This window comes from Xenopus laevis, chromosome 8S, assembly GCF_017654675.1.
Source record: "Xenopus laevis strain J_2021 chromosome 8S, Xenopus_laevis_v10.1, whole genome shotgun sequence".
In the NCBI taxonomy this organism is placed as follows: domain Eukaryota; kingdom Metazoa; phylum Chordata; class Amphibia; order Anura; family Pipidae; genus Xenopus; species Xenopus laevis.
Genome location: NC_054386.1, coordinates 86,001,018 through 86,025,144, shown reverse-complemented (window position 1 = coordinate 86,025,144; position 24,127 = coordinate 86,001,018). Strand labels below are relative to the sequence as shown.

Sequence of the window (24,127 nt, the reverse complement as noted above, 5' to 3'; positions counted from 1 at the left end):
TCTTAAAAAAAAGCCAAGTAATACATTCGTTTATTCCTACCTCCATGTCCTCCTTTACTTGCTCCTGTTGGTCTCTCAGCTCTCCAAATGCATCAATAATCAAACCTGAAGGAAAATATAGAGTAGAAACAAGCGATATGAATTTAGGTGATTAAGGGGCAGATTTATCTAGGGGCAGATTTATCAATGGTAAAATTTTGGGTTCATGGGCATTTGTAAAAACTCCCATAAACTCAAAATTTGGAAAAATAACGACCAATCGAAATTTTTCTAAAAAATCAAATTTTTCAAATTAGGGTGAATGGGATTGACCCGTAAACTCGAATCGAATTCTAATCGAATTCGAGTTTTTTACGCTAAAAACCCTCAATTTTCAGGATGTTTCCAAACAACTACAAATTGATTCCAGAACATCCCCCATAGGCTAAAACAGCAATTCAGCAGGTTCAAGGTGGTAAATAGTCTAATTTGAATTTTTAAAGGGGCCAGTACATGATAAATTAGTTTTTTTTTTTAAAAAAAACTTGAATCGAATTTTAACTATTCCCTAGTCAAATTACACTAAAATAAACTTGAAAAGTCAAATTCTAAATTTACATTTTCACTTTGACCCTTGCTAAATCTGCTCCTTAGGGTCGAATAATAAATCTGAATTTGAATTTTTCCTCTCTTTCTGTTGATTGCTGGGTTACAATTTTATATTGTTTTACCTGCTCCATACACTGATTAAGATAAGTGACTGTAATACACCTGTCCTTGCCGAGTTACTAGATAGTCTCCCTCTTTTATGTGACTGCTGTTTTATAGTTGTGTGCCTAACAACCTAACTAACAACCTGATTGGCAAATAGTCAAATTAATTAATATACTAAAATATAGGTTCTGTGCTCAGGGAAACTCTGTTTTACTTTAGCTTTACTTTACTCTGTATCAATAAATTTCTTATGGTCACATTGTTAACAAAACAACAATCATCAAATAATATTTTTGTGTTGGCCACTGCATACCTTGAATGATGGCCAGGAGAATGACGATGACAAAGAAGAAGAAAGTGATGTCAAAGACAACACGATACAATTCATACTCATCACCCGCTGGATCTTCAATTTCATCTCCAATGCCGCCTCCAGCTCGAACGCCAACATACATGTGGAAGAGGTAACACTGCATGGAAGAAACGTGACAAAATAACACACATTTTCTTGAGAATAACACTCTAAATCATTCTGTGTAAGATTAAATGGTAATGGTGAGACACACAGTAAACTCACCTAATTAGATAAGAGCTCTGTTGCAACTATGGTTGCCACGCGGCCGGTATTTTACTAGCCTAGCCTGTAAAACTCCTGCCACGGCCGGGGCCGGTATTACAAATTTATGTAGTTACCGGTAAATTTGTAATAGCCTTAAAAAAAAGCCCTACCCCCACTTTGCTTAGAATGTACCTTTTTTTTGGCCTTCTAGCCATCGCGCAACGTGGCTCCGCCCCTTTTGCAGCACTGTATGTGGCTCCACCCCTTTTTGCTTCACAGAACACCCCTTTTGTTCCCGCCCCCCACCAGCCGGTAAAAATTTTGAGAAAAGTTGGCAACCGTAGTTCCAACATATAACACTAGAATAGTTGTCTCCAAAATGATGTTTGTATTGCTTGACTGCTACTCATAGAACTATATGTTAAAGAGACACATTGGGTCTCAAAATAATATTGAATATATTGAAATTTAGTCCAGTTGTCTGGATGGAACTTTTTTCTCATCAGGCAACAGAAACTTTAATCCCCCCCCCATACATACAAATAATTAGAGTATATTGCAGGTGAGCATGTCCTTGTTCATGGATATATTTATAAAACTGTATAAATACCGTCATCATATCATCGCATTTCATATCTGGTTCATCCTCGTCTTCACTCTTGTTGTAAAACTTGCGGAAGAAATTGAAGGCAACAACTGTATAGAGATAAACAACCACGGCCAGAAGACCAACGGTCATCATCAGCTAGGGATTGAAGAGAAAAGACATAGGCCATTATAGACAAGGTGCTAAGAGGTTCTAAATCCATTGACACTTCTGATTTTGGAAACATGGCAATGATATGAACAGATCACAACCAAGAACAGGAAAAAAGGTGAAAAGAGTGAAGACCCATTTAACATCACTAGCCATGTTAAAGACAATAAACAATATTTCTTTACTAAAGAGAACACGCATAAGACCTTGAGGCCAATGTTAGTTTCATAGTGATCATCTATGAAAGTAAAAGAACCAATAGAAAAGACATTGGATTGTGTTCTGAGTTAGGAAAATATAAAATAATCTTCCCCAACCTGTTTGCCATTGTGTGTCACAGAGGAGAGGATGGTGCGAAGAGTTTTCACTCCCATAGCAATATCCAGTAAGTGAGCAGCATAGAAGAAATTGTTGTAGTGCCCCAAGATGGACATGATCCAGTACCAAACCAAGTATAGGAAGGTCTGTGAAACATAAGATCAGACGTTCAGTGACTGCACTTAATTCATTAATTAAATATGAAATAACAATTGGTCTAGGGATGCACCAAATCCAGGATTCTGTTCGGGATTCAGCCTTTTTCAGCAGGACTTGGAATTGGCCGAACCCTTCTGCCCGGCCGAACTGAATAATAATTTGCACATGCAAATTAGGGACGGGGAGGGAAATCGCGTGACTTTTTGTCACAAAACAAGGAAGTAACATATGTTTTCCCCTTCCCACCCCTAATTTGCATTTGCAAATAAGGATTCGGATTTGGTTCCGTATTCGGCCAAATCTTTCGTGAAGGATTCGGGGGTTTGGCCGAATCCAAAACAGTGGATTTGGTGCGTCCCTTATTTGTTCCAACAAGTAAATGCTCATATCAGTGAAAATGTTTCAAGTCTGCTATCCAAAGTTTACTGGGAGAGATATATAAAATCATATATAATACTTTTCCTGACCTTAATGCAAATGATTCCTTTCCTTGTTGAATAAACAGGAAGATTTGTCATATTGACTTTCAGTTGTTATTGTTATAAAAATGCTAATAAATATATAGTTGCATTTGTCAAGTATAGAGAAACCATGAGCTTATGAGCACTTTTCAACTGCTGTAGAATGCAGTGATATAATAAACAAGGGTGCAATGGATGCAAACATACAGGGGTCCCTAAAGCTGGCCATAGACGGAAAGATCCAATCGTATGAATCCTCGGTTCGTACGATTTTCTGATCGTGTGTGGAGTGTCCCAACATCTGTCGTGCCATGCCGATCGGTCGTTCAGTTGATCGGACAGGTACGTCCATTGTACTTTAAAGCTGGCCATAGACGCAAAGATCTGATTGTAGGAATCGAGGATTCGTACGATTTTCGGACCGTGTGTGGAGAGTCGCAACATTTTTCGTCGACGAAGATCGGTTGTTTGGTCGATCGGACAGGTAAAAAGATTTTTCTCGGCTGCCGATAATATCTCTGCATGTATTGCCGATCTGACGATCTTTAGTACGATTGCTGTCAGGGGCAAAACATCGGCTGATCTGTTCTTTTTCTACTTTATTTGATCTGAATAGTTAGTGGCAGGTCGGGAGATGGGGAAGTCCGATCATTTGAGGATTCCAACGATCGGATCTTTGCATCTATGGCCAGCTTAAGGCACAAATAATTAACCATTCCTCTTAGAATTAAGAATAAAAAATACAATTTGAAGAAACCAAAGGAACATGCAAAACATGGAGATCTCAGGCAGCTTCTAAACTTACATTGTCTGTGAAAACCACTCCAAAATTCCAGATCTGGTACTTAATATCAATCGAGGTGAACCTGTTGGAAATACACAAGAACTGTTTGCTAAGAGCAGAAGTGAGAAAATCATGGCAAAAAAAAGTAAGATAATATTTTTCTGAATTTATCAAAAAAAAAAATCTCAAAAGTTGTAATGTAAAAATGTGCCAAATAAAATCCGGTGAGATTCTCGGTGTGTCAATGGTAGGTGTAGTTTCAAGACATTTTATTTTTTTGAGTTTTTTTACAGACTCATTGAAAATTAATCGACCTAAGAAATTTTCATTGCAATTAAATGGGAACCTGTCACCTTAAGAAATAATTCCATATTATTTTCTATCATGTTAGTTGATCAAAATAAACTTTACTTACATTATATTTATTATTTACATTTTATTTCCTTCAGTCTTGGAATTACACAATCACAGCAATCCGGCAAGAGACATTTTGTGGCAATTTGATATTAGAGACACATTGTGTATCACCCCAAAATCTTGTGTATGCACCAGAATGGGGGACCTATTGACTATGCTCAGTGCCTTACATAATCACCAAACTTAAAGGAACAGTAACACAAAAAAATAAAAGTCTTTTAATGTAATGAAAATATAATGTACTTTTGTGCTGCACTTTTAAAACTGGCGGGTTTGCTTCAGAAATATAAATAAGCTGCTGTGTAGCTATGGGGACAGCCATTCAAAGCTGAAAAAGGAGAAAAGGCACAGGATACACAGCAGATAACAAATAAGCTCTGTAGTATACAATGGGATTTTTCAGAACCTTTTTCAGAATCTGTTATCCGTTGTGTATCCCGTCTTTGAATGGTTGCCCCCATGGCTACACAGCAGCTTGTTTATATAAACTACACTTGTGTATCTAAAGCAAACACACCAGTTTTAACCAGTGACATAACTAGATATTGCTGGGCCCCACAGCAAATCTTTTTTCAGGCCCCCAAAATGTCTAGGGGTTGTCCAATATTTATAAAAACTGTATATGAATTAGATTCTAATGGGGCCCCTATACCTCCTGCCACAGATTCTGCTTTCTCTGTAGTTAGTCCTTTGGTTTTAACAGTTCAGGGCAACATTACATTATACAGGTATGGGATCTGTTATCCAGAAATCCGTTATCCAGAAATTACAGAAAGACCATCTCTCATAGATTCCATTATAATGAAATAAACTACATTTTTAAAAACTATTTCTTTTTTCTCTGTAATAATAAAACAGCACCTTGATCCAAACGAAGATATAATTAACCCTTATTGGAGGCAAAACCAGCCTATTGGGTTTATTTAATGTATACATGAATTACTAGTAGACGTAAGGTATGGAGATCTGTTACCTGGAAAGCCCCTGGCCCCGAGCATTCTGGATAACAGGTCCCATACCTGTATTTTCATTCCTTTTAAACACTTTCAGTTTTTGGTATTACTCTTCCTTTAGGGCAGGGTCCCCAACCTTTTTTAACCAAGAGCCACATTCAAATATAAAAAGAGTTGGAGAGCAACACAAGCATGAAAAGGTCCCTTGGGGTGCTAAATAAGTGCTGTGATTGGCTATTTGGTAGCCCCTATGTGGACTGGCAGTCTACAGGAGTCTCTGTTTGGCACTGTACTTTATTTCTATGCAATAAAAGCCTGGAATTCAAAAATAAGCACCTGCTTTGAGGACACTGAGAGCAACATACAAGGGGTTGGAGAGCAACATTTTTCTCCCGAGGCTACTGGTTGGGGATCACTGCTTTAGGGGATTGCTGAGGCTAAACCTGTTTTCTATCTGTGCCTAGATTAATTGATGACAACAACAAAGTCTTATATAAGCCATTGTTTGGAATTTACCATGACAACAATGATTTATCTGGCTCTGGCTTCTTCTCATTTTGAGAGGTAATCTCCAGACTGGCCAGATCCATTCCCAGCAATTCTGCAATCCTCTCACGACCGTATATATCACCATATTTGTCCAGTACCTATAGGTGTGGTAGAGAGGGCAGGAAAGAATTACGCAGATATTTCTGTGAGGACTCACCAGCATTTATGCTAGATGTGTATCATATAAGGACATGTTCTATGGGTGGAAGTTCAAACCTCCAGCTGTTATGATACCATTCAATAACCGACTTATTTGTTAGAGCTGGTTGAAGGACAAGATGACAATCCTTTTCTGGTCATGTCAAAGAAACGTTGATAGACTTACCTTTCTTTTCACAAACTTGTCCCAGTAATTACTTGGAAAGGATCTGCAAACATAATTCAGAAGAATGGATTTTAGTATCAAATGGCTTCTATAGCACACCTGCCTTAATGGTCTTAGCGAAACAAAGAATTTTGGTCATACACATTTAGAGGCACATTTATTTTAAGGTCGAATTTTGAATATACTCGAAATTTGATTGGGTTTTTTTTTAATAAAAACTAGCACTAATTTTACAGGCTCAAAAACTCGAAACAAATTCGAATCGAATTAGACTAAACTCGATTTGAGTTTTTTCTCTGAAAAAAACTTCAATGTCAGGAAGGCTACAAACATGTCCAAATTGGTCCCTGGACCTCCCCCATTAACTTATACATGAACTCGAAAGGTTTTAGGTGGCGAATAGTCGAATTTGATTTCTTAAAGGAGAACCAAACCCTTTCTACTAAAATCCCCTACCCCTTTACCCTACATAGACCCCTCCCTGCTCCCCCCAACTCTTTCATAACCCCTTGTTGCAGATTCAGCACATCGGAGTTCACAGGCGCCATCTTCTTCTCTTCGGTAATCTTCGTGAAGTAAGCGCCATATCGGCACATGCACAGTTGGAGCAGTCTGCGCCGAAAGTCACGGAGATTGCCGAAGAGAAGAAAATGGCGCCCATGAACTCTGATGCGCTGAATCTGCAACAAGGGGTAAGTAAAGAGTTAGGGGCATTTACCGAGGGTAACACCTAGGCTGGGGGGGAGCAGGGAGGGGGTCTATGTAGAGTAGGGGAGTAGGGGATTTTAATATAAAGGGTTTGGTTATTCTTTAAAGGGCCAGAGTATGATAAATCGAATTCAAATTAAAACTCAAATCGAGTTCACAATTGAGTTTTGACGATAAAAAAAATTTGAAAATTTTAATTTTCAATTCGACCTTTAATAAATCTGCCCCTCAGGCTTAAGTTCCAAATTGCACAAGTGCAGTTGTTAATAGTCAACATTGACATTAGCTTTACACAATCGACGACATGTTACCTCTGAATATGCTCTATCACTCTACATCCCTTTCTTTACTGTGAATCATGATTTATACTTATAGAAGTTTGCTCACATTTAGTAATTTGAATAAATAAAAAAATTGGTCAGGCCAGTTGCATGTTCATTGTTAATTGGTGAGTCTATTAGTCTTGGAATACATTCACAATCCCTCTAGTATCAAAGTCTAGTATTACAAAGCAATATCTACAGGAGGTGAAAGCGGCGATTTTTAGTCTCTTTCTGATTGCTTTAACCCCATCTGAATAACTGTTATTTGACTGTAGTGACTGATCTATAACTCGTCTGGCTTGTTTTCTACTTGGAAGCTCAAGCTTTGCCCCTGCCCAGGGTACACACAATAGGTCATTACTGGAGCATAACAAGGTACATAACAAGCATCACAAGGTCCCTTAATATTTCTGTATTGCAAATGGCTATTCTGATATGTGTAGGGACCCATAGGTTTATTAATGTCCCTATGGCTTCCTTAACCTAGTTGCTGGGCAGATGTCCATGTGTCTAGTTCTTAATTTACATATCCCATGTAAATTGAAGGGCGTAACTACGCTAATTCATTAATTCACTAAGTTTCGGATTTTCGTGAACGTTACCTCTTGCGCTAGACTTTACTTCGCCACCTCAGACCAGGCGAAATGCAATAGAGTAGATAGGACTTGCTTCAAAAAAAGTCCCAAAAAACGCTGGCCTCTTTTACTTTTTTAAGGGTGATAGGCTGAAAAAGATCGTAAATTCTTTTGGGGGTACCCTCCTTCCCCCCTACATTTTCTAACATATGGCACATATGGGCAAAATAACAACTCTATTTTATTCTATGAAGCTTTCCCAGGCTTGTGTAGTGTAATGTATTTGCTGCTACATATACGTCCATTGTACTTTAATTTGGTGCCTTATGCAAATTAGGCATCGCTAGAGTAACTTCGAACCGCTGATGCCAATATTGCTAGCGCAACTTCGCAAACGATCTGTAACTTGTGCGCAACTTCGGATCTTCGTGAATTTGCGCAGCCCTGGCAAATCTACGCCTGGCGAAGTGCGCCAAAGCCGACGCTGGCGCAACTTCGGAGGTGTGTAAATTTGCCCCATATATTTTACCTCTTTGGACTGTAAGTAATCCTGTGGATCAGGAGTGCCCATACTTTACTAATGTGGGATCTACTTTTAGTGATGTTGTCCCATTATGATTTATTGATTTATGGGTAAAGTTTAGTGATGGGCAAATATGTGCGAAAGATTCGGGAAACGTATTGAGGTCAATGGGCGTCAAAATAATTTTGACGCAATCAAACAATTTTTATACTCGACTATTTTGTCCAAACGGATTAAAGTCAATGGACTTGTGACAATTTTATGTGCGCGACTATTCTGACTTCACCGCAGTTTTGCAAATTAATTTGCTGGTGGCAAAACACAGAAATTTGCCGTGAATTTGGACCTGGCGAATTTATTCGTCCATCACTATTAAAGTTATATTGCTATATTTAAGAATGCTATAATTTATTATGTATTAATATTATATTAGTATGATATTATTGTATTTTTGTTGTTATTATTATTATAATTTATTATTATTAACAACTATTTCTTATGTAACCTTAACATAATAAATATCTGAATTAAACGGAAGGGTGGTTTAGACAAGCTAAAGGTCTACTGGATTGCGATCTACCTTTTTGGACATCCCTGCTATGGATCATTTGCAGGGCCGGATTTACATAGCGGGCGCCCCTAGGCCCCCTGGCGTTCGTCGCCCCTGTCCCATTCCCTTTATTCGTGCAAATCTTTATGGAGATTGTATCTCCTGTGCATCCCCAGTGTTTTTGAACCAGTGTGGTTGAGCAGCATGCCGCCCCCCTAAAATCCTGCCGCCCTAGGCCCGGGCCTAGGTGGCCTTTCCACAAATCCGGGCCTGATCATTTGTCTCTGACAAATAAACTCTTTCTATTTTGTTTAACTGCAAGAACCTCCTGGCATTCGTTCTTTGACCTTTTCATGCACAGAAGCCCATGGGAGTTGGAGTTGCACTACACCATACCTTCATCTCTTCCAAGACCCTGCCTTAAGTATTAGAGTCACATGTAACCCATGCTCTATAGACATAGCTGGAAATGAACCCTGTTGGTCTAATATAGCCCAAAATAGTGTTACATATGTTACCTTTACGTTTAATGCTATGACCAATGTTATTGCTGTTTACTATGTTCTCATGCTCTCCCCATATTTACACTTCCTTCTCTGAAGGAAGAAACTCACGGTGTGTTCAGAACCAGACGATCCCACTGCCCTTTAATATCATCATCTTCAGGCTGCTCTGTAATATAAACTCCATCGAATTCCAGCTTTCTTGCCAGTTCTTTTTCACGTTTAAAAATGACCAGAGGGATCTAAAGACAGGAGTCTTGTATCAGAATCTGCCATGGTTATAGACAAGTTACTACTCAAGACTATCAATGGCGCTTCCAGTTTCAAGGACATCAACTGCATATTGAGAATTAACTGCATGCAATCCCACCTAATTGTTCCTGTGTGGACATATGGCTCGGTTCCCAGTAAGACAGAGAAAAATACCGAACACACAAAAAATAGATTACAGAGTATATCATGGTTTGGTTGCGTTATGATTCTAATACCAGCATAATGTGGATAATGAAAAATAGACTCACCTTTAAACAGTTGTATCCAATAATGCAAAGGAAGGCAATAAGTGTGTGAATAACGGACAACATATATAACGTTGGTTGCATGTATCCTGTGCTCTCCTCAATGACAAAGTATACCGGGCCTTCCTCTTCATCATCTTCTTCATCTCCTCCATCATCCATACCTGAAAGCTCATCTTCAATGCCTGAACCCTCAAAGTCTTCCTCACCTCGTGGGGCATCAGACACCTGATGCGTGATATAATAAAAATGTATTTTATGGTGGGTTATATTAACAAAGGGAACAGTATCAACTGGTTATTTTAACTGTTACACTAAGGGGGTTATTTATCAAGGTCCAAATTTATCTCAATATCGGCTGCTGCAAACTCTGATCTAAGCCGCTCGGGTTTTTAATGCTTATTTATAATTACATTTTCCTGAAAATTACCTTTGCGGGAAAAGCTCAGATTTTCAGGATTTTTTACGTAAATTTTCCCCGAAAACTCACCGAAAGCTCCAAAAACATTGTGAAAACCCCGACACAACCAAAAATCAATGGGACTGTCCCCATCGACTTTTATGCAACCTTGACAGGTTTGAGGTGCCGTGTTTTTATATTCGGGCTTTTTAGCCCTCGGGGTTTAATAAATTCCTGAAAAATTCGTGATTTTTTTAAAAACCTATTATAAAACAAAAAATCACGAATTTTTCGGATTTTTCGGATTTTTGGGTATTCAGAGTTTATTTAATAACCCCCAAGTTATATGATTAACTCTAGAAAGTAGATTTTTAGGGTGTTCCACCAACATGAGAAAAAGAAAACTGAATGCGCATGATTTCATGCATATAAGGTTTAAGTACTTTTGAGGTAGAAAAAAAACTGATGGCAGTGTTTTATTGGGGTTAGCTATAATAATTGAGTGGAACAGAGAGTTGAGTGGACAGTTGGAGGCAGTAAGGCTTAGGTAGTTACTTTAGCTTACCTTGACCTGGGCAGTCGTTAAGACCACTGGTCTTACCCCTTCAACTTAACCCCATACATAACATAATGATTACAATAACGACACTTGCAGCCAGGATGGAGTTTAAAGGCCACAGATTTATTAACGACATCAATATAAACCATCAACCCATTGGGAAAGCTTGGCTAACGAATTACTCTACAGAGTGTGCTGCACCTGGATGGGCAAGTAGGAGTGAACTGGTCTAACTCGAAACCTTACCTCCTGGCATAGGGTGATTTTTCTGTTTGGGTAGGCTAAGTCTAATGTTACTTCAACAGTTTCTTCACCAGCGATTTTCCACTAGCAGAGAAACAGCTGATTCAGTTCCATATCATAAGCATTGGCAAAAGTTGTTATTCACTTGTCTGAGCACTCAGGGAGGATTTTTGTCTAATAAACGCACTACAATCTGAAATCTGTCCCATACATGGGTTGACTTAAGAGCTACTAACCAATGCTCCCACAGACTGCACGGTTAAGTACTAAGTAGTTTTCCACTTGCCATGGATGAAGTCCAGACTATTTTAAAAATAATATTCATAGCATTCTCTTGAAAAATATAGAAAAAGTTTAGTTCATCCACATTACTAGAAATCAGGGGTAATAATTGGGTTGTTTAACATTAAACTATGTTAATTGGTATACTTTCACAGAAAACACAAGGGATCTGTTAACTGTGTCATTTATGGGAGATCTTACATATAGAAAGTATAATGCAGAAATATTTTTCAAAGTAATACAATATAATAGTAGATGAAATTGAACAAACACTAAGGGAAAGTAGCCTAACTGATCTACTATCTTATCCTGAGGAAGGGGGAAATGCATTAAAGGCATGTATGCTGCGGTCTAAGATGTGATACAAATTAAGGCAGCACTCCAGTAAGAAGGAATGGCATATTTATTTGCCTGGCTGCTACGGATACAAGGCTTTTAACCTCTCAAGAAAACTGTCACCAATATCTAACCACAATGGTGCTATTGAACTATTCAGGTAGGTGTCGGATGAAACTCACAGAGGTGTGAAAGTGTCATCTGGTCACAATGGTCCCAATAACGACTGCATCACACCTTCACAGTTTCAGATAACACCTACCTTAATAGTTCAATGGAACTGCCATTGATCATTATGGTTTGTGCCAATAATCCCTTGCAATAACTTCTTTCAAAACCATGATGAGTTGAGATGCAATATAAAGTGCACATACCAGACAAACAGGTGGAGTATTAGCAGTGGCTTTGTCTCTTGTCTGAGATCACCAGCACAAAAAACCATCCTAGGTAAAGATCACCTACTCCCTAACTGTGCTTGGCACACAGATCAGCTCATAAACTGCCCCTTCCGAAATCTCACAGGATTTTCAGTGCAAAATCTCATGATGACTGGAGTTACCAGGTTGTCAGCAGCACCCTCTGCCCATCCCCCCAGACAGGCTGAAATAGATACATTGGCGAGACAAATTTTTGTTTTTTACTTTTCTTTTAATTCTTTAGGCAAACAGGTTTGGGGAGGCTTAGCCTCTACAAGACTTGATGAAAATCTGCCGATGCCTCCTGGGACCCTTATATGAAGAGGCACCAGCACACTCCACAGATAGGAGACTTTTCCCCCCCATTATCCAGCTCTAGCAAGGGTTACTCCAGCTGCCATAGAAGCATACTTACCAAAACCTTAATCGATTTCAAAACACAAGTGCAGGAGGGTAGGATGCTGCTCCCACCTCACTGATCAATTCAGACTGGAGTAATTCTGGCTCAAATTGCTTCTCCCTGCCTGGTAAGCCCTCCTCCACCCCTTACCCCCTCTGGCCTGCATAACCCAGTCAAAGCTTCCCTCCACTACGTTCGTCCGGGAAGCCTTATTCGGTCTTATACATAGACATACCTTGTAGAAGAGCAATATAAAGTTAATAGCAAAGGCCAGGAAAAGAGCCAGAAATCGAAGATTGTAGAAGTTCCGGGACAGATAATTCTGCAGGATTAGAATGGATACAGCATTTAGAACAATGTGCTTGAGTGATCAGGTTCAGAGTGTTACAGTGTTTTCAATGACTTTGTCAGTTTTACAAGTGTACAGTAACTGTGGAAACTTGCCAGTCAATCATTTTGCATTGGGAGATGTTTTGTAAGTACAGGTGCAATGTTTATGTCTAGTGATCCATTACAACCAAGCAAATGCGCTTTCATCCAAAAGATGGGTAAGTTCGACCTGTTGATTGGTTGTACTAGACTAAATTCCCATTTCCATATAATTCTGATTTAATGTGTTAGAATTCGATTTTTGAGTTATGGCATAAAGTGGTACAGAATACTTCCCACTTCTTATCTCTCACTTAAAACAGGTAAAACTGCATGCGTTCAGGTACAGTTCTTTGCACTTCATTCCATCTTAAAAAATCACTTAAACTAATAATGTGTCAATATTCTGTAACACTTATTTTGATGTAACAGATACATGTCCAACTATCATGCATATTTAAACATCCCTTGTGCTGTTAATTCCCAGTGCTATTCTCTATCAAACTTGAATTCATGTAGAGGTTGGTGCTGGGTCATTAGGTTGTAGCACATACTCTATAAGGGATATATTCCAGCCAATTCAGCATTTGCCTGAAATTGCAGAACACAGTACATGCATTATGGTGGATATTTACCATGAATTTTATTCTCTGGATCTCAAGTTCATTCCAGAATTGAAAACCTCCCTCTTCAGCCTCAGGTTTCTTATCCCGGGCTGATTTCTTCTTGGGTTTGACTTCTGGATCGTCGGGTTCTTCTGGTTCTGGTGCAGTATCTTCTTGTACTTCGGCACTTTTCTCACCATTCTCCAGACTGATAGTGAAAGTTAAGTACATGGGTATAATTTAACAATGAAGAAAGTGAATAATTTATGTTGCACAATAAGCTTTTCTTCTCTGAGTACCCCTTACCCACAGTACTAATATTTATCTTGGGTTATTACAAGCATTAAGGCAGCGCTCAAGGTCTTAAGTAGATTGTAGTAACAGGGCACTCCATAACTGAATATCATAAAAAATATCTTTATTGCATCTAAATGATAGCCCTATTTTAATTATTAGGGTTCCCCCGAATCCTTCAAGAAAGATTCGGGTGAATACCGAACCAAATCCAAATCCTAATTTGCATTTTTTACTTCCTTGTTTTGTGACAAAAAGTCACACGATTTCCCTCCCTGACCCTAATTTGCATATGCAAACTAGGATAGGTTCGGCCGGGCAGAAGAATTCAGCCACATCTAAATCCTGCTGAAAAAGGCAGAATCCTGCCTGAATCCCGAACCGGATCCTGGATTCAGTGCATCCCTAATGATTATAGGGTCTTCACCAAAGGCACAAAGACCGTATGTTAACAGTTGATAAATATACACATAGGGAAATATTTACTAAAACTCGTATTTTTTCTAATTTTTTTTATTCAAACAAATTCAATCACGATCTGGCTTAATTTACTAAAAATTAGGAGCGACAACTGTAGGTTTGGGAAAAGTCTTACAAAATCGAGCCACAATTCGAATCGTGTGACTTTTTAGAAATTGCCTGAAAAATTCGGATGAACGAAGACTACAAATTATTTGGATTATTGGACGAAAACCAGCACAAACAGCCGGAAATTATAGAGAATCATGTTCCAATTGTTCAAGGGACCATCTCTCATTGACTTCTTCATGATTTCGACAGGTTTTATATGGAGTATTTTCGGATTCTAGCTTTTAGCAGCTTCAGAGCATAATAGATCTCGAAAAATTTCCCTTTTAAAGGTGAACTAAAGTTTAACTAAAGAAGTAGGCTAGAATCGTGATACATTATGTTTTGTGCTTGTGTACTAGACCAAGGGAACCACAGCCCTTTAGAGGTAAAGATCTGTGTTTACAAAGATGCCCCAGTAGCTCCCCATATTATTTTCTCTTGATTCACTGCACATGCTCAAAATATACAGTACACATACTATAGAATGTAAATGTCACAATATAAGGCTGATTAGAAATTAATAGCTATTTACTACGTGGCAGCACAGAAACCAGTGCAATTAGCATCAGAATTTAATAACCAGCTCTATAGCATCATCTTAAATTACAGACCAACCTCATTTTCTGCTTGATAATTTGTGAAGACCCCTAAGCTTAGCTTCTCAACAGCTGCTCAGAGCCCACTGAGCATGTGAGTGTCACAGACACTTTCCAAGATGGTGACAAGTTTGAAGTCCTTGATCATTGCTTCTATTAAGAAGTTGAAAACTTTAAGGCTGGCTCAATAAGTATATAAAATATGGAATTTTTAGCTATATTCATTTGTATGGTTTATTTCTCCTTTAAAAACCCAGCCAGAAAAATTAGAGGTTTAATAAATAGGTACCCTAGATTAAAGGAACAAATGAAAGGTAGATACTATATATACCAAAACATACTGTATAAGACCCTATAAAGGGGAGAAAACATGTTGCTCTATTATTTTAAGACAAGAACTGCAAATTCTCCATTTTAAGTGGCAAAATGTTCATTAACTCACTCTGCTTTTTCTGTCTCTGGTTCAGGTTCCTCCTCAGGAACTTCAGGAACAACTTCATGCTCCTCATGTTCCTCATGCTCCTCAAGCTCACCCTCTGCATCTTCTTCATCCTTTATAGAATAAGGATATACTTCATATAAGTAATTAAGAATTTGTTTTGGGGGAGGGTGGGTTATACTCAACCAACTGTAGTTACAATATCCAGTTCCAATTTAATCATATTTTATGCAAGGGTTATATATATATCAAACCATAACAATAAAGGGCAGTTTGTTCATGTTACTCATTATTATTCACACATTTGTAGAGAAAGTTAGACTTTCAAATAACAATTATGTTTTGGTTCCCATATGACTTTTTTTCTTAAATTACAGGATAACCCTGATTTTATGTCCCCGAAATTTACAAATTCCTGGAGTTGATGCTGTTTTGTTGCGGTCACATTCAGGAAAATGCATTTTCCCCTCTCCCGGATTTAATGCTTTCACAGAATTTACACCATTTTGACACAATCCCCATGGAAATGTAAAATAACATAGCTCTGGGCTGGAGGCTTCCAATCTCTAATGCTGGTTATATTGATTATCATTAGCAATGGCAATGCCATATAGCTGAAACACACACAATTATGGTAAAGCACCATCTGCTTCACTTGTATGAGGTTAAAGGTGCTCTATAGCCCTTTGTCTTATGAAGGGTTGACCAAGACCTTTTAACACAGATGTAATCATAATACTTACTCCAAATTTCCTCTTTAATATGGGGGATCCTTCGGGTGTTGGAGGCTCCACTGGAGTAGTATCCCCCATATCTCCTAATCCACCAGGAGCATCAGGGGCACTGATTCTATACTGCCCTCCATCCTTCTTTAACTCTAGCCCAAATATCTCTGCACCTTCTTTTTGCACCTCTTCTTTGGATATGTCCACAAAATCAGTCACATCACCTGCATCGGGTTCTTCATCGCTTACTGTTACAGGGGGACCATCACTGTGGACTTCATCCTGAGTAGGATCTGGCATACTGGCTAGAAGTTCTGTCACAGTCAGTTTTTGGGCACCTTCCACTAAGCTTCCTCCAAATAATGCGTGCCAGATGAGTAAGAATATGCCTTTGCAGACACTGTATATGAAGTGCAGAATGCCAAGAAACACTGTCCAGAGGAAGGATACAATTGCTAGGATTATCTCCTTGAAAGACATCTTTTTCACCTGTTGGAAAGCCAAAGAAAAAAAACCATAATGTAGCTGTATACACTCAGCAGTTTCAGGTTTTTTAACTATTCCATTTAAGATGAACATGAAGCAAGATTAGTTAAAACAGATTGAGGAGCTGATTTATTAGCACAACAGTAAATTCTACCAGTGCAGTTGCACATAGCAAATAACCAGACTAACCTTGTAGTCAATATCCAAACTAACTTCTGATAGGTTGCTACTGCAATATACACCAGTACAACTTAGAATGTTTGCAAGAAGCTCTTGGGTATAAAATCTGAAAGTACTTAACAGTTTAACTAGAGCATTTTAAAAAAAATATTAAAGCAACTGGGGACAATGGTATGCTTATACTAGGGATGCACTGAATCCAGGATTCTGGCTGAATCCTTGCGCCTGGCAGAACCGAATCCACATTTGCATATGCAAATTAGGGGCGGGAAGGGAAATCACATGAGTTTTCATCACAAAACAAGTAAAGTAAAATATTTTTTCCCTACTCTTTTCTTTCCCTCCCCTAATTTGCATATGCAAATTAGGATTCGGTTCGGCATGTGGCCTAATTTTTCACAAAGGATTCAGGGTTTTGGCCGAATCCCAAATAGTTGATTCGGTGTATCCCTAGCTTATACCCTAGTATGCTGCAGATAATATACATTTTTTAATGTGCCTTATTGTGTCTACCTTAACCACAATAAACATTTAGGGGGCTGTTTACTAAAATCTGAAAATTTCTCATTATTTTCTTAAATCTACTTCAACCATACTCCCATGCACATTTTTACCGCATTTATCAATAAATGTACTTGAAAAAAATCTGGTGCGGAAAAAGATTTGATAAAATAGCGAAGAAATCCGAAACATATGTTTTTGTAAGATTATCGCCCGAAAACCACAAATGAATCAAATTATTGTATGAAACCCAGCGCAGATCAGGATATCTTCCAATTGTAAACAGGACATATACCATTGACTTCTACAATATCTTACCTTGCGATATTGCCTCCTGAGGTTCTTATAGGTGAACATCTTGAAGAAGTTTACAACATTGCTCATAAACTCGCCAAATGCTGATGATGCCTCTTCTGGAGAACCATTCTCCGCCTCCTCTCCTTCTCCAGACCCTTCCCCTATATCATCTTCATCATCATCTGCTTTCTCTTCTTCTGGTTCTGATATTTGGGAAGCAATCTGCATTTCAAAAATGGTGTCTTCACAGAAGTTTACAAAAAGTTCCATCTTTTCTGACTCCCCACCCTCATTGACCACATCAAATATGAATTGTCTCTTTGACTCCTTGACCTGGGGCATCTCCCACTGAGTTTTGTTGGTCTCACTGATCTCAAAGTAAATCCTTTCTATTCTCTTACCAGCTCCCATAATTTCAATTTTGCCAAGATAGGGTTTGAAATAATTTATGATACAGTCGGCTAATTCCAGGAAGTTCTGTAGCCTTATGTCATTAGGCACATGCTCCGAGAGATTGGTCAGCAGGACTGCTAGATTAAACCCAATATCCTTAGCTGGTTCCTGAAACCGACTAGCAAATTCCTCAAAGTTAATCATTTCATTTTCATCAGCTTCTGAACAAGAAAGGAGGAATTGGATTTCTGAGGTAGAGTATTGCTTCTGGCTGTCCATTGCTTTCTGGAAATCCTTTTTGGAGATGAGGCCACGAGGATCTGTGACATAATCTCTGTAATGAAAGAAAATCATGATACATTAGCCATAGCTGCCATTTTTTGTGAAAATGAGCATGCAATATGACAATGCTTGTGCAGTTGTTCGTTTTTGTTGAGCATTGCTCAACACTTTTTCATTTGTTTATGTTCTTTACCTGAAGGCATCTGATGCGACTATGTCTTTCAGTTTCAAAAACATATCAAAAAATTTCAAAATCATCTCCACGTTGCTAGAAGACTCAACCAGCATATCTACCATCTGCCGGGCAATGGTGCCATTAACTATATTTCCTGTAAGTGAAAAAAAAAATAATTATAGCGTGAGAAGTGTTGATAATTCCACATTATATGAGGCGGTCTTATTAATAATTATATAGTAAATATAATTGTCATCCTTTCTAGAGTTTATGGTTTGACAGGAAACAGAAACCTGGAAGAATTCTCATTCTAATAAATATATATAAAATTGAGACAGCATCTGAGAAACAATTATAATCACCCTACACAGAGTCCAAATTCTACTATTGATTCTGAAAAGGACTGTTATGCGTAATTATGAGAAGGAGTTTACAAATGATGGTACCTTCTAGCAGAGACAGCAGCATGACAACCATGTCTTTTTGCAGATCCAGCAGTTCTTTCAGAAGCCCAATCTGGCTTGAGTCCTGCAAGACACATAGCAACACTAAGATGTATTAGCGATAATATCAAAGCAGCCAGGACACATCCCAAATGGATGACATTCTCACAGAAGATGCACCACCACATATATTCCAAGATCTTTTTTTGGAAAATTGCAGTGAATTAACATGTTGTGCCGCAAGTGAATTAATTCACAAAACTGCAGCGACAATTCACTGGCGAAAAATCCCGCAGTGTCAAAAATAATTGACATGCACATTAAAATTGTCGCACCTCAAAATCATTTGCACGCCCATTGACCTTAATGCCTTTGGACCAAAGAGTCACGTGTATAAAAATTGTCACTCGCGTCAAAATTGAAAAGTGGCAAAATTATTTTGACGCCCAGTGACTTCAATGCGTTTTGCAAAAGTTTTGCTGTATATTGCAAATGTTTGCCCACAAATTTTTCGCCACAGATTCGCCCATCACTATTGCCTATTATTATGGAGTTATCTTGGATATTATCACATCCAGTGTCGGATTGGCCCACCGGGATACCAGGAAAACTCCCGGTGGGCCAAGGTGTCAGTGGGCCCTCCTGCTTCTAAATATTTGGCTTATTTCATGGCCATTCCCTTTTTCTTTGAGAATAAAGAGGCTAAATAGATGGAATAATATGTTATAGTATGGAAAGAAAAGAGAATAGGAGAATAGAGGTTGACTAAAGAAAGAAAATAATACTTAGAGTGGGCCCCTGGTCTAAAGGTGTTTGGGTGGGCCCCTGGTCTAAGCGTTTTTGGTGGGCCCCTGGTGTCCCAGTCCGGCACTGATCACATCACATGAAGGTTACCATTCTTGTTCCTAGGTTTATATCCATAAATATCGATAGTGTATTGCACTTTACTCTCAACCAGGTATCTCATTTTTCAGACAGTCCAGAAAGCACAATCAACCCTTTGTGTCTCTGACTTCACTCTGTGCCAGAAGGTAGTTCTTGTAGGTTTTTGTGTTTTTATAGTTACCCTACGCAAATTGTACAGCCATGGAATATACATTGTACTTTACAAATACTAAAATAAATAGAATATTAAATATAAACATCCTTTCATGTTACTAACCCAACTAAATGGCCAGCTCAACCTCTTCGGTGACTGCATTTTAGTTATTGAATGACTATCACTGCAAGAAAAGAACCCTTCTTCTAACCAAATTTGAAATGTCCTAGAATTACATGCTCTGCCTTGTTAAAAAACTGTCCCATTTAAGCTAAAAGGGGTGAGGAGAAATACAGTTGTTTGCACCATCTTATTGCCGAACCAAACCGCCCCACTCTGGCAGTCTGACCAAATCCCATTTCGAAGTGAACACATCCTATTTCTATCTTTTTCTTTCATATGTATTTTTTTGTATTTTTTACTTAAAATACAGTATACCGAAGTATAATCGCCTAACATAATTTCACATATATTTGGCAAAATAGGGGTCAGTTACCCTGTATTTTAAACAACTGCCTGCATCTTACCTCAGGGTAAACACGACTCCAAAAATGATCCTTGTGTGCAATGAAATAAAAACAGACTGTTTACAAACCTTTCCCCTCAACAGCTATATTTATAATATCTCCATACTCAGACCTGATGACCCCTCCAGTGGGGGCAGAGTGGAGACTTAGAGGAAGGAGACATAAGGGTGTAAAGGGAAGAAAGTCAAGTGATCCTGTTCCCTCTTTCCCTCCCTATCCCCCCCCAGTCATTATGCTACGAGAGCAATGCTGCATGAAACAAACAAACAGGTATACTGAGGGGAGGAGAAGGAGGGAGAGATATGGTATCAAAAGACGTCAATACAATTTTAACAGCATATGTAGAACCTATATATGAAGCTCAGTGATCTGCTCAGTTTTTCACTGGCTTGCAATGGATGGTACACTTTTTTTTGCTGCTGTTAGACACGTTACACAAATATTTTCATGTATGTGAAAGCCTAACCCTGACTTCTGTTCTTATAACAGCTATTTGAGAATTCACGCAAGAGTTACAAGCATGCTAATATCCTTTATAGTGGATTCTGTCAAATCACCAAATGTTTTTCAGCTTTGGAACAGGGTTCTCATAATAACAAACTTGGTAACAGTCTCGTTGGCTGTCTTCGTTACACCAGAACAGTCATAAGGGTAAAAATGTGAATCCACTGAAAGTTTTAAGAGGCTATGACGTACGGACAGGGTGTGAGGGATACACTTTGTCTCTCCCATTCCCTCCTCCCCCATGGAGACTGACACATATGTCAAAATATATACTGTAGACACAGAACCCACAATGAAAGCATGAAAATGACCCAATGCAATGGGCAGACCCCAAACAAAAACTCTACACTGTCATACGGCTGCTGGCAGTGAAGGGAAATGGGAAAAAAGAGAACCAAAAAGGTTTGAGGAGAAGTAAAGAGACTGATAGATTAAGGTAAGACAAGAGAGAGAGCATTACAGAGAAATTGTAAATAATAAAAAGAAGATATAAAGCTGTGAGTCTGGAGAGATATAGAGAAGAAACGGTAGTACAGGGTAATTGGGATAGTTAAAGAGAGGGATAGACATACCGTATAAGATTACAAGAATAAAGAGGAGATGGAGATCCTGGCCAAGAGACAGGCACAGAGATTGGTAAAGAGACAGTAGACAGGAAAGTGAGACAGACACAGAAAGGAAATGGGAGCATTTCTAGCTGAGACAGTTGAACTAGACGCAGCCGTGCGACAGAGAAATAGTCTTACTCCGTTTCGTAGTCCTCCATTTTTGGGCATCTGTTACACATTAGAATAAAAGTGTTACTCAGACCTACTCAGCATGTGATATCGCTTTATTCTACCTGCTATGGGCTTGAGTTTTAACACGCCACAGATATATTCTTGTTCACACCAAGGGAACTGTTACACTCCAAGACACACAATGCTATTCAGTTGATTTGTGCGTAAACTGCACAAAACTCATATATTACATCAAATTATTTATTAAAGATCATTAAAATTTGCAACAATGGGCAATGTGTTAACAGTACAATTTATTTTTTGCACCAGAAATAAAGCAAATGCCATATTGGTCATGCGACAGCTGTAGTTATTTACCTAGGGTGAATTATAGAGTTGTTTCTTGAAAGTTGTGAGTTTTTGGGTCAACTCCTCTTTTGATATTGGATTTACTAGATGATTACATTATATTATGAAAAATTAATTTGTATGAGTTATCAATTATTTTCATGTTATGCTATTTATAATCAATTAATTCACCATTAAGAGATGTATTAGTATTATTCCATCCCAAACAGAAAATTCGAGCACTACATGGATGGATGTAATAATTGATGAGTATATATATTTATGTGTGCCAAAAAATCTGCCATTGGAAAAGTGAACTTAGTTTAGCAAACTAGCTTTGGTGTTTTTTTCTTGACTTATTTCTGTTGCAAGTCATTATTAGGTTTTATCACCATTTAATAAACAGGCACCTTAAAAGGAACCTGTCACCCAAAAAAATAATTCCAAATCCTATTTCATCACATTCGTCAAGCAAAATGAACTTTAATTACACTGTATAAATTATTTGAGTCGTGTTTCCATCAGTCTGGTATCTCATAATTATAGTAAGCAGGTAGGAGCCATTTTGTGGACACTTATTAAGACAAGCCTTGCATCATCTCAGAATCTTGTTTGTGCACCAGAATGGGGGACCTGATGTCCATCCCCATGTCCTGGTTACACAATTAAATGGTTAAGAGAACTGGGCGAATGTGGGGAGAGCAGTGACATCTAGTAAGTGCTGCATGGAAAGTGAAAGTAATTGCTTGCCCCACCTCTATGCCTAAGGCATAGAGGAGGGGCAGACAATATTTGATTGACAGTTGAGATTTTTAAATGAGCTTACAACAGCTATGAATACAAAAAATTTTTTTTGGATTTCATGTTTAATTTGAAAAGGACTTTTATTATACAACTTTTTATGTCTGGGTGGCCGGTCCACTTTAAGCCTCATTCTACAGGCATCTTATCAGTCAGATCAACTGAGTTTATGTGACATTTCAGAACTTCAAATTACCCTTGTATTTCTATTATAATTTCATAGGTCCATCCACACTCTGCAATTCGAATGAACATGTCAGAAGGTGTTGCAGCAAGGCACATTTTTTTGTGTAAGACGTTTATTCTGACACTTGTATCTCCATTTGTCCTTAGCTCTCCATATATCAGTGGAGAATGTTTTTCATGTAAAAGATCACATTTCAATCATGCTGGCCGAAAAGGGCACTTGCATTCTAAATACAGTCTATAATATAACCTTCTAAACCATAGGACTGGCCCTCAGAGTAGGAGAGATATGGACTGGATGAGGGCTTCAATTTATCAATATTGCATAGGAATGCTCTTAAAGGGCATGTAAAGGCAAAAAAATAAAATCCCATTTTTACTTTCTTTAATGAAAAAGAAACCTATCTCCAGTATACTTTAATTTAAAAATGTGTACCGTTTTTATAAGAATCCTGACTGTATGCAGTAAAATTCTCCCTTCATTTACTGCTGTGGATAGGAATTGTCAGATGGTCCCTAACTGTGAGCAGGGAAACAATTATACTTATGAACAGCAGGGGGAGCCCCCGCCTTACTTCCCAACCATGCAGAACTCAAGCAGCTTTGTTTATGACGAACCCTAAGCAGCCCAGACCACACTAAGCATGTGCACAGTCTTAGTCTTGCAAAGATGTTTAACAAAGTTACAAGATGGTGACCCTCTGTGGCCAACTTTGAAAGCATAAATTATTTGTTTGATTAGGCTTGTGGTGCAGTAAGTTCATGTTTATTTTTAGAATACAAAATACAGCATTTCTAGCCTTATTCTATTTTAGACTTTACATGCCTTTAAGTAAGTGGATTTAGACAGCAAGTGGGTTTATAAGGCTGCCATCTTAGTGAAGATATATTATAGTGCAAAAAAGTCTTATATTATACAACTTTGTTAGGAAGCTGGCACTTGGCCTTTACAATTGCACATCTGGTATTTCCATTCTTTTGCCAGGATACATTATATATCTTTTTCCAGATTACTTATAGTACAGGGTACTCAATTGCACCCTATGTTACAGTTACAATTGCAGAACATGGGAGACAGGTGCATTTTATCTTACCTGGGCAAGTTTCATCATCATGTGAGCAAAGACATGCAGGAAGCCAACCACTGCATCCCACAAGCGACTGTGTGCAAGGCTTTGCTGGTTACCAGTGCAAGGGCCCTGGGGAAAAGAAATGGATTAAATAGCACAAATTAACTTATAAAGGTAAAAGGAAGAATATTTCGTTTGAAAGGTTAAAACAGAGGCAACATATTTTAGGAAGTATACTGATATTTATGATAATGTACCATTTATGTT

The 24,127-nt window shown here is 38.3% G+C and overlaps 1 protein-coding gene across 4 annotated transcripts in view; it reads right to left on the bottom strand.

Annotated features, from left to right (window-relative positions):
- Positions 1-24,127, bottom strand: part of LOC108700581 (ryanodine receptor 1) — a 142,274-nt gene that overhangs the window by 4,066 nt on the left and 114,081 nt on the right. For 2 of the 4 annotated variants that reach the window (XM_041575339.1, XM_041575340.1), the window contains 18 exons: positions 23,885-23,989; positions 21,483-21,512; positions 18,670-18,751; positions 18,242-18,377; positions 17,395-18,100; positions 15,928-16,398; positions 15,188-15,297; positions 13,316-13,493; positions 12,547-12,633; positions 9,679-9,903; positions 9,269-9,399; positions 5,976-6,018; positions 5,618-5,748; positions 3,753-3,813; positions 2,327-2,473; positions 1,863-1,997; positions 1,007-1,163; positions 41-105 (listed from right to left, as the gene is read on the bottom strand). In XM_041575339.1, the coding sequence (XP_041431273.1) occupies positions 41-105; positions 1,007-1,163; positions 1,863-1,997; positions 2,327-2,473; positions 3,753-3,813; positions 5,618-5,748; positions 5,976-6,018; positions 9,269-9,399; positions 9,679-9,903; positions 12,547-12,633; positions 13,316-13,493; positions 15,188-15,297; positions 15,928-16,398; positions 17,395-18,100; positions 18,242-18,377; positions 18,670-18,751; positions 21,483-21,512; positions 23,885-23,989 (3,000 nt within the window). The remainder of the gene's footprint in view (positions 1-40; positions 106-1,006; positions 1,164-1,862; positions 1,998-2,326; positions 2,474-3,752; positions 3,814-5,617; positions 5,749-5,975; positions 6,019-9,268; positions 9,400-9,678; positions 9,904-12,546; positions 12,634-13,315; positions 13,494-15,187; positions 15,298-15,927; positions 16,399-17,394; positions 18,101-18,241; positions 18,378-18,669; positions 18,752-21,482; positions 21,513-23,884; positions 23,990-24,127) is intronic. The other 2 variants (XM_041575341.1, XM_041575342.1) reach the window with 1 other exon arrangement.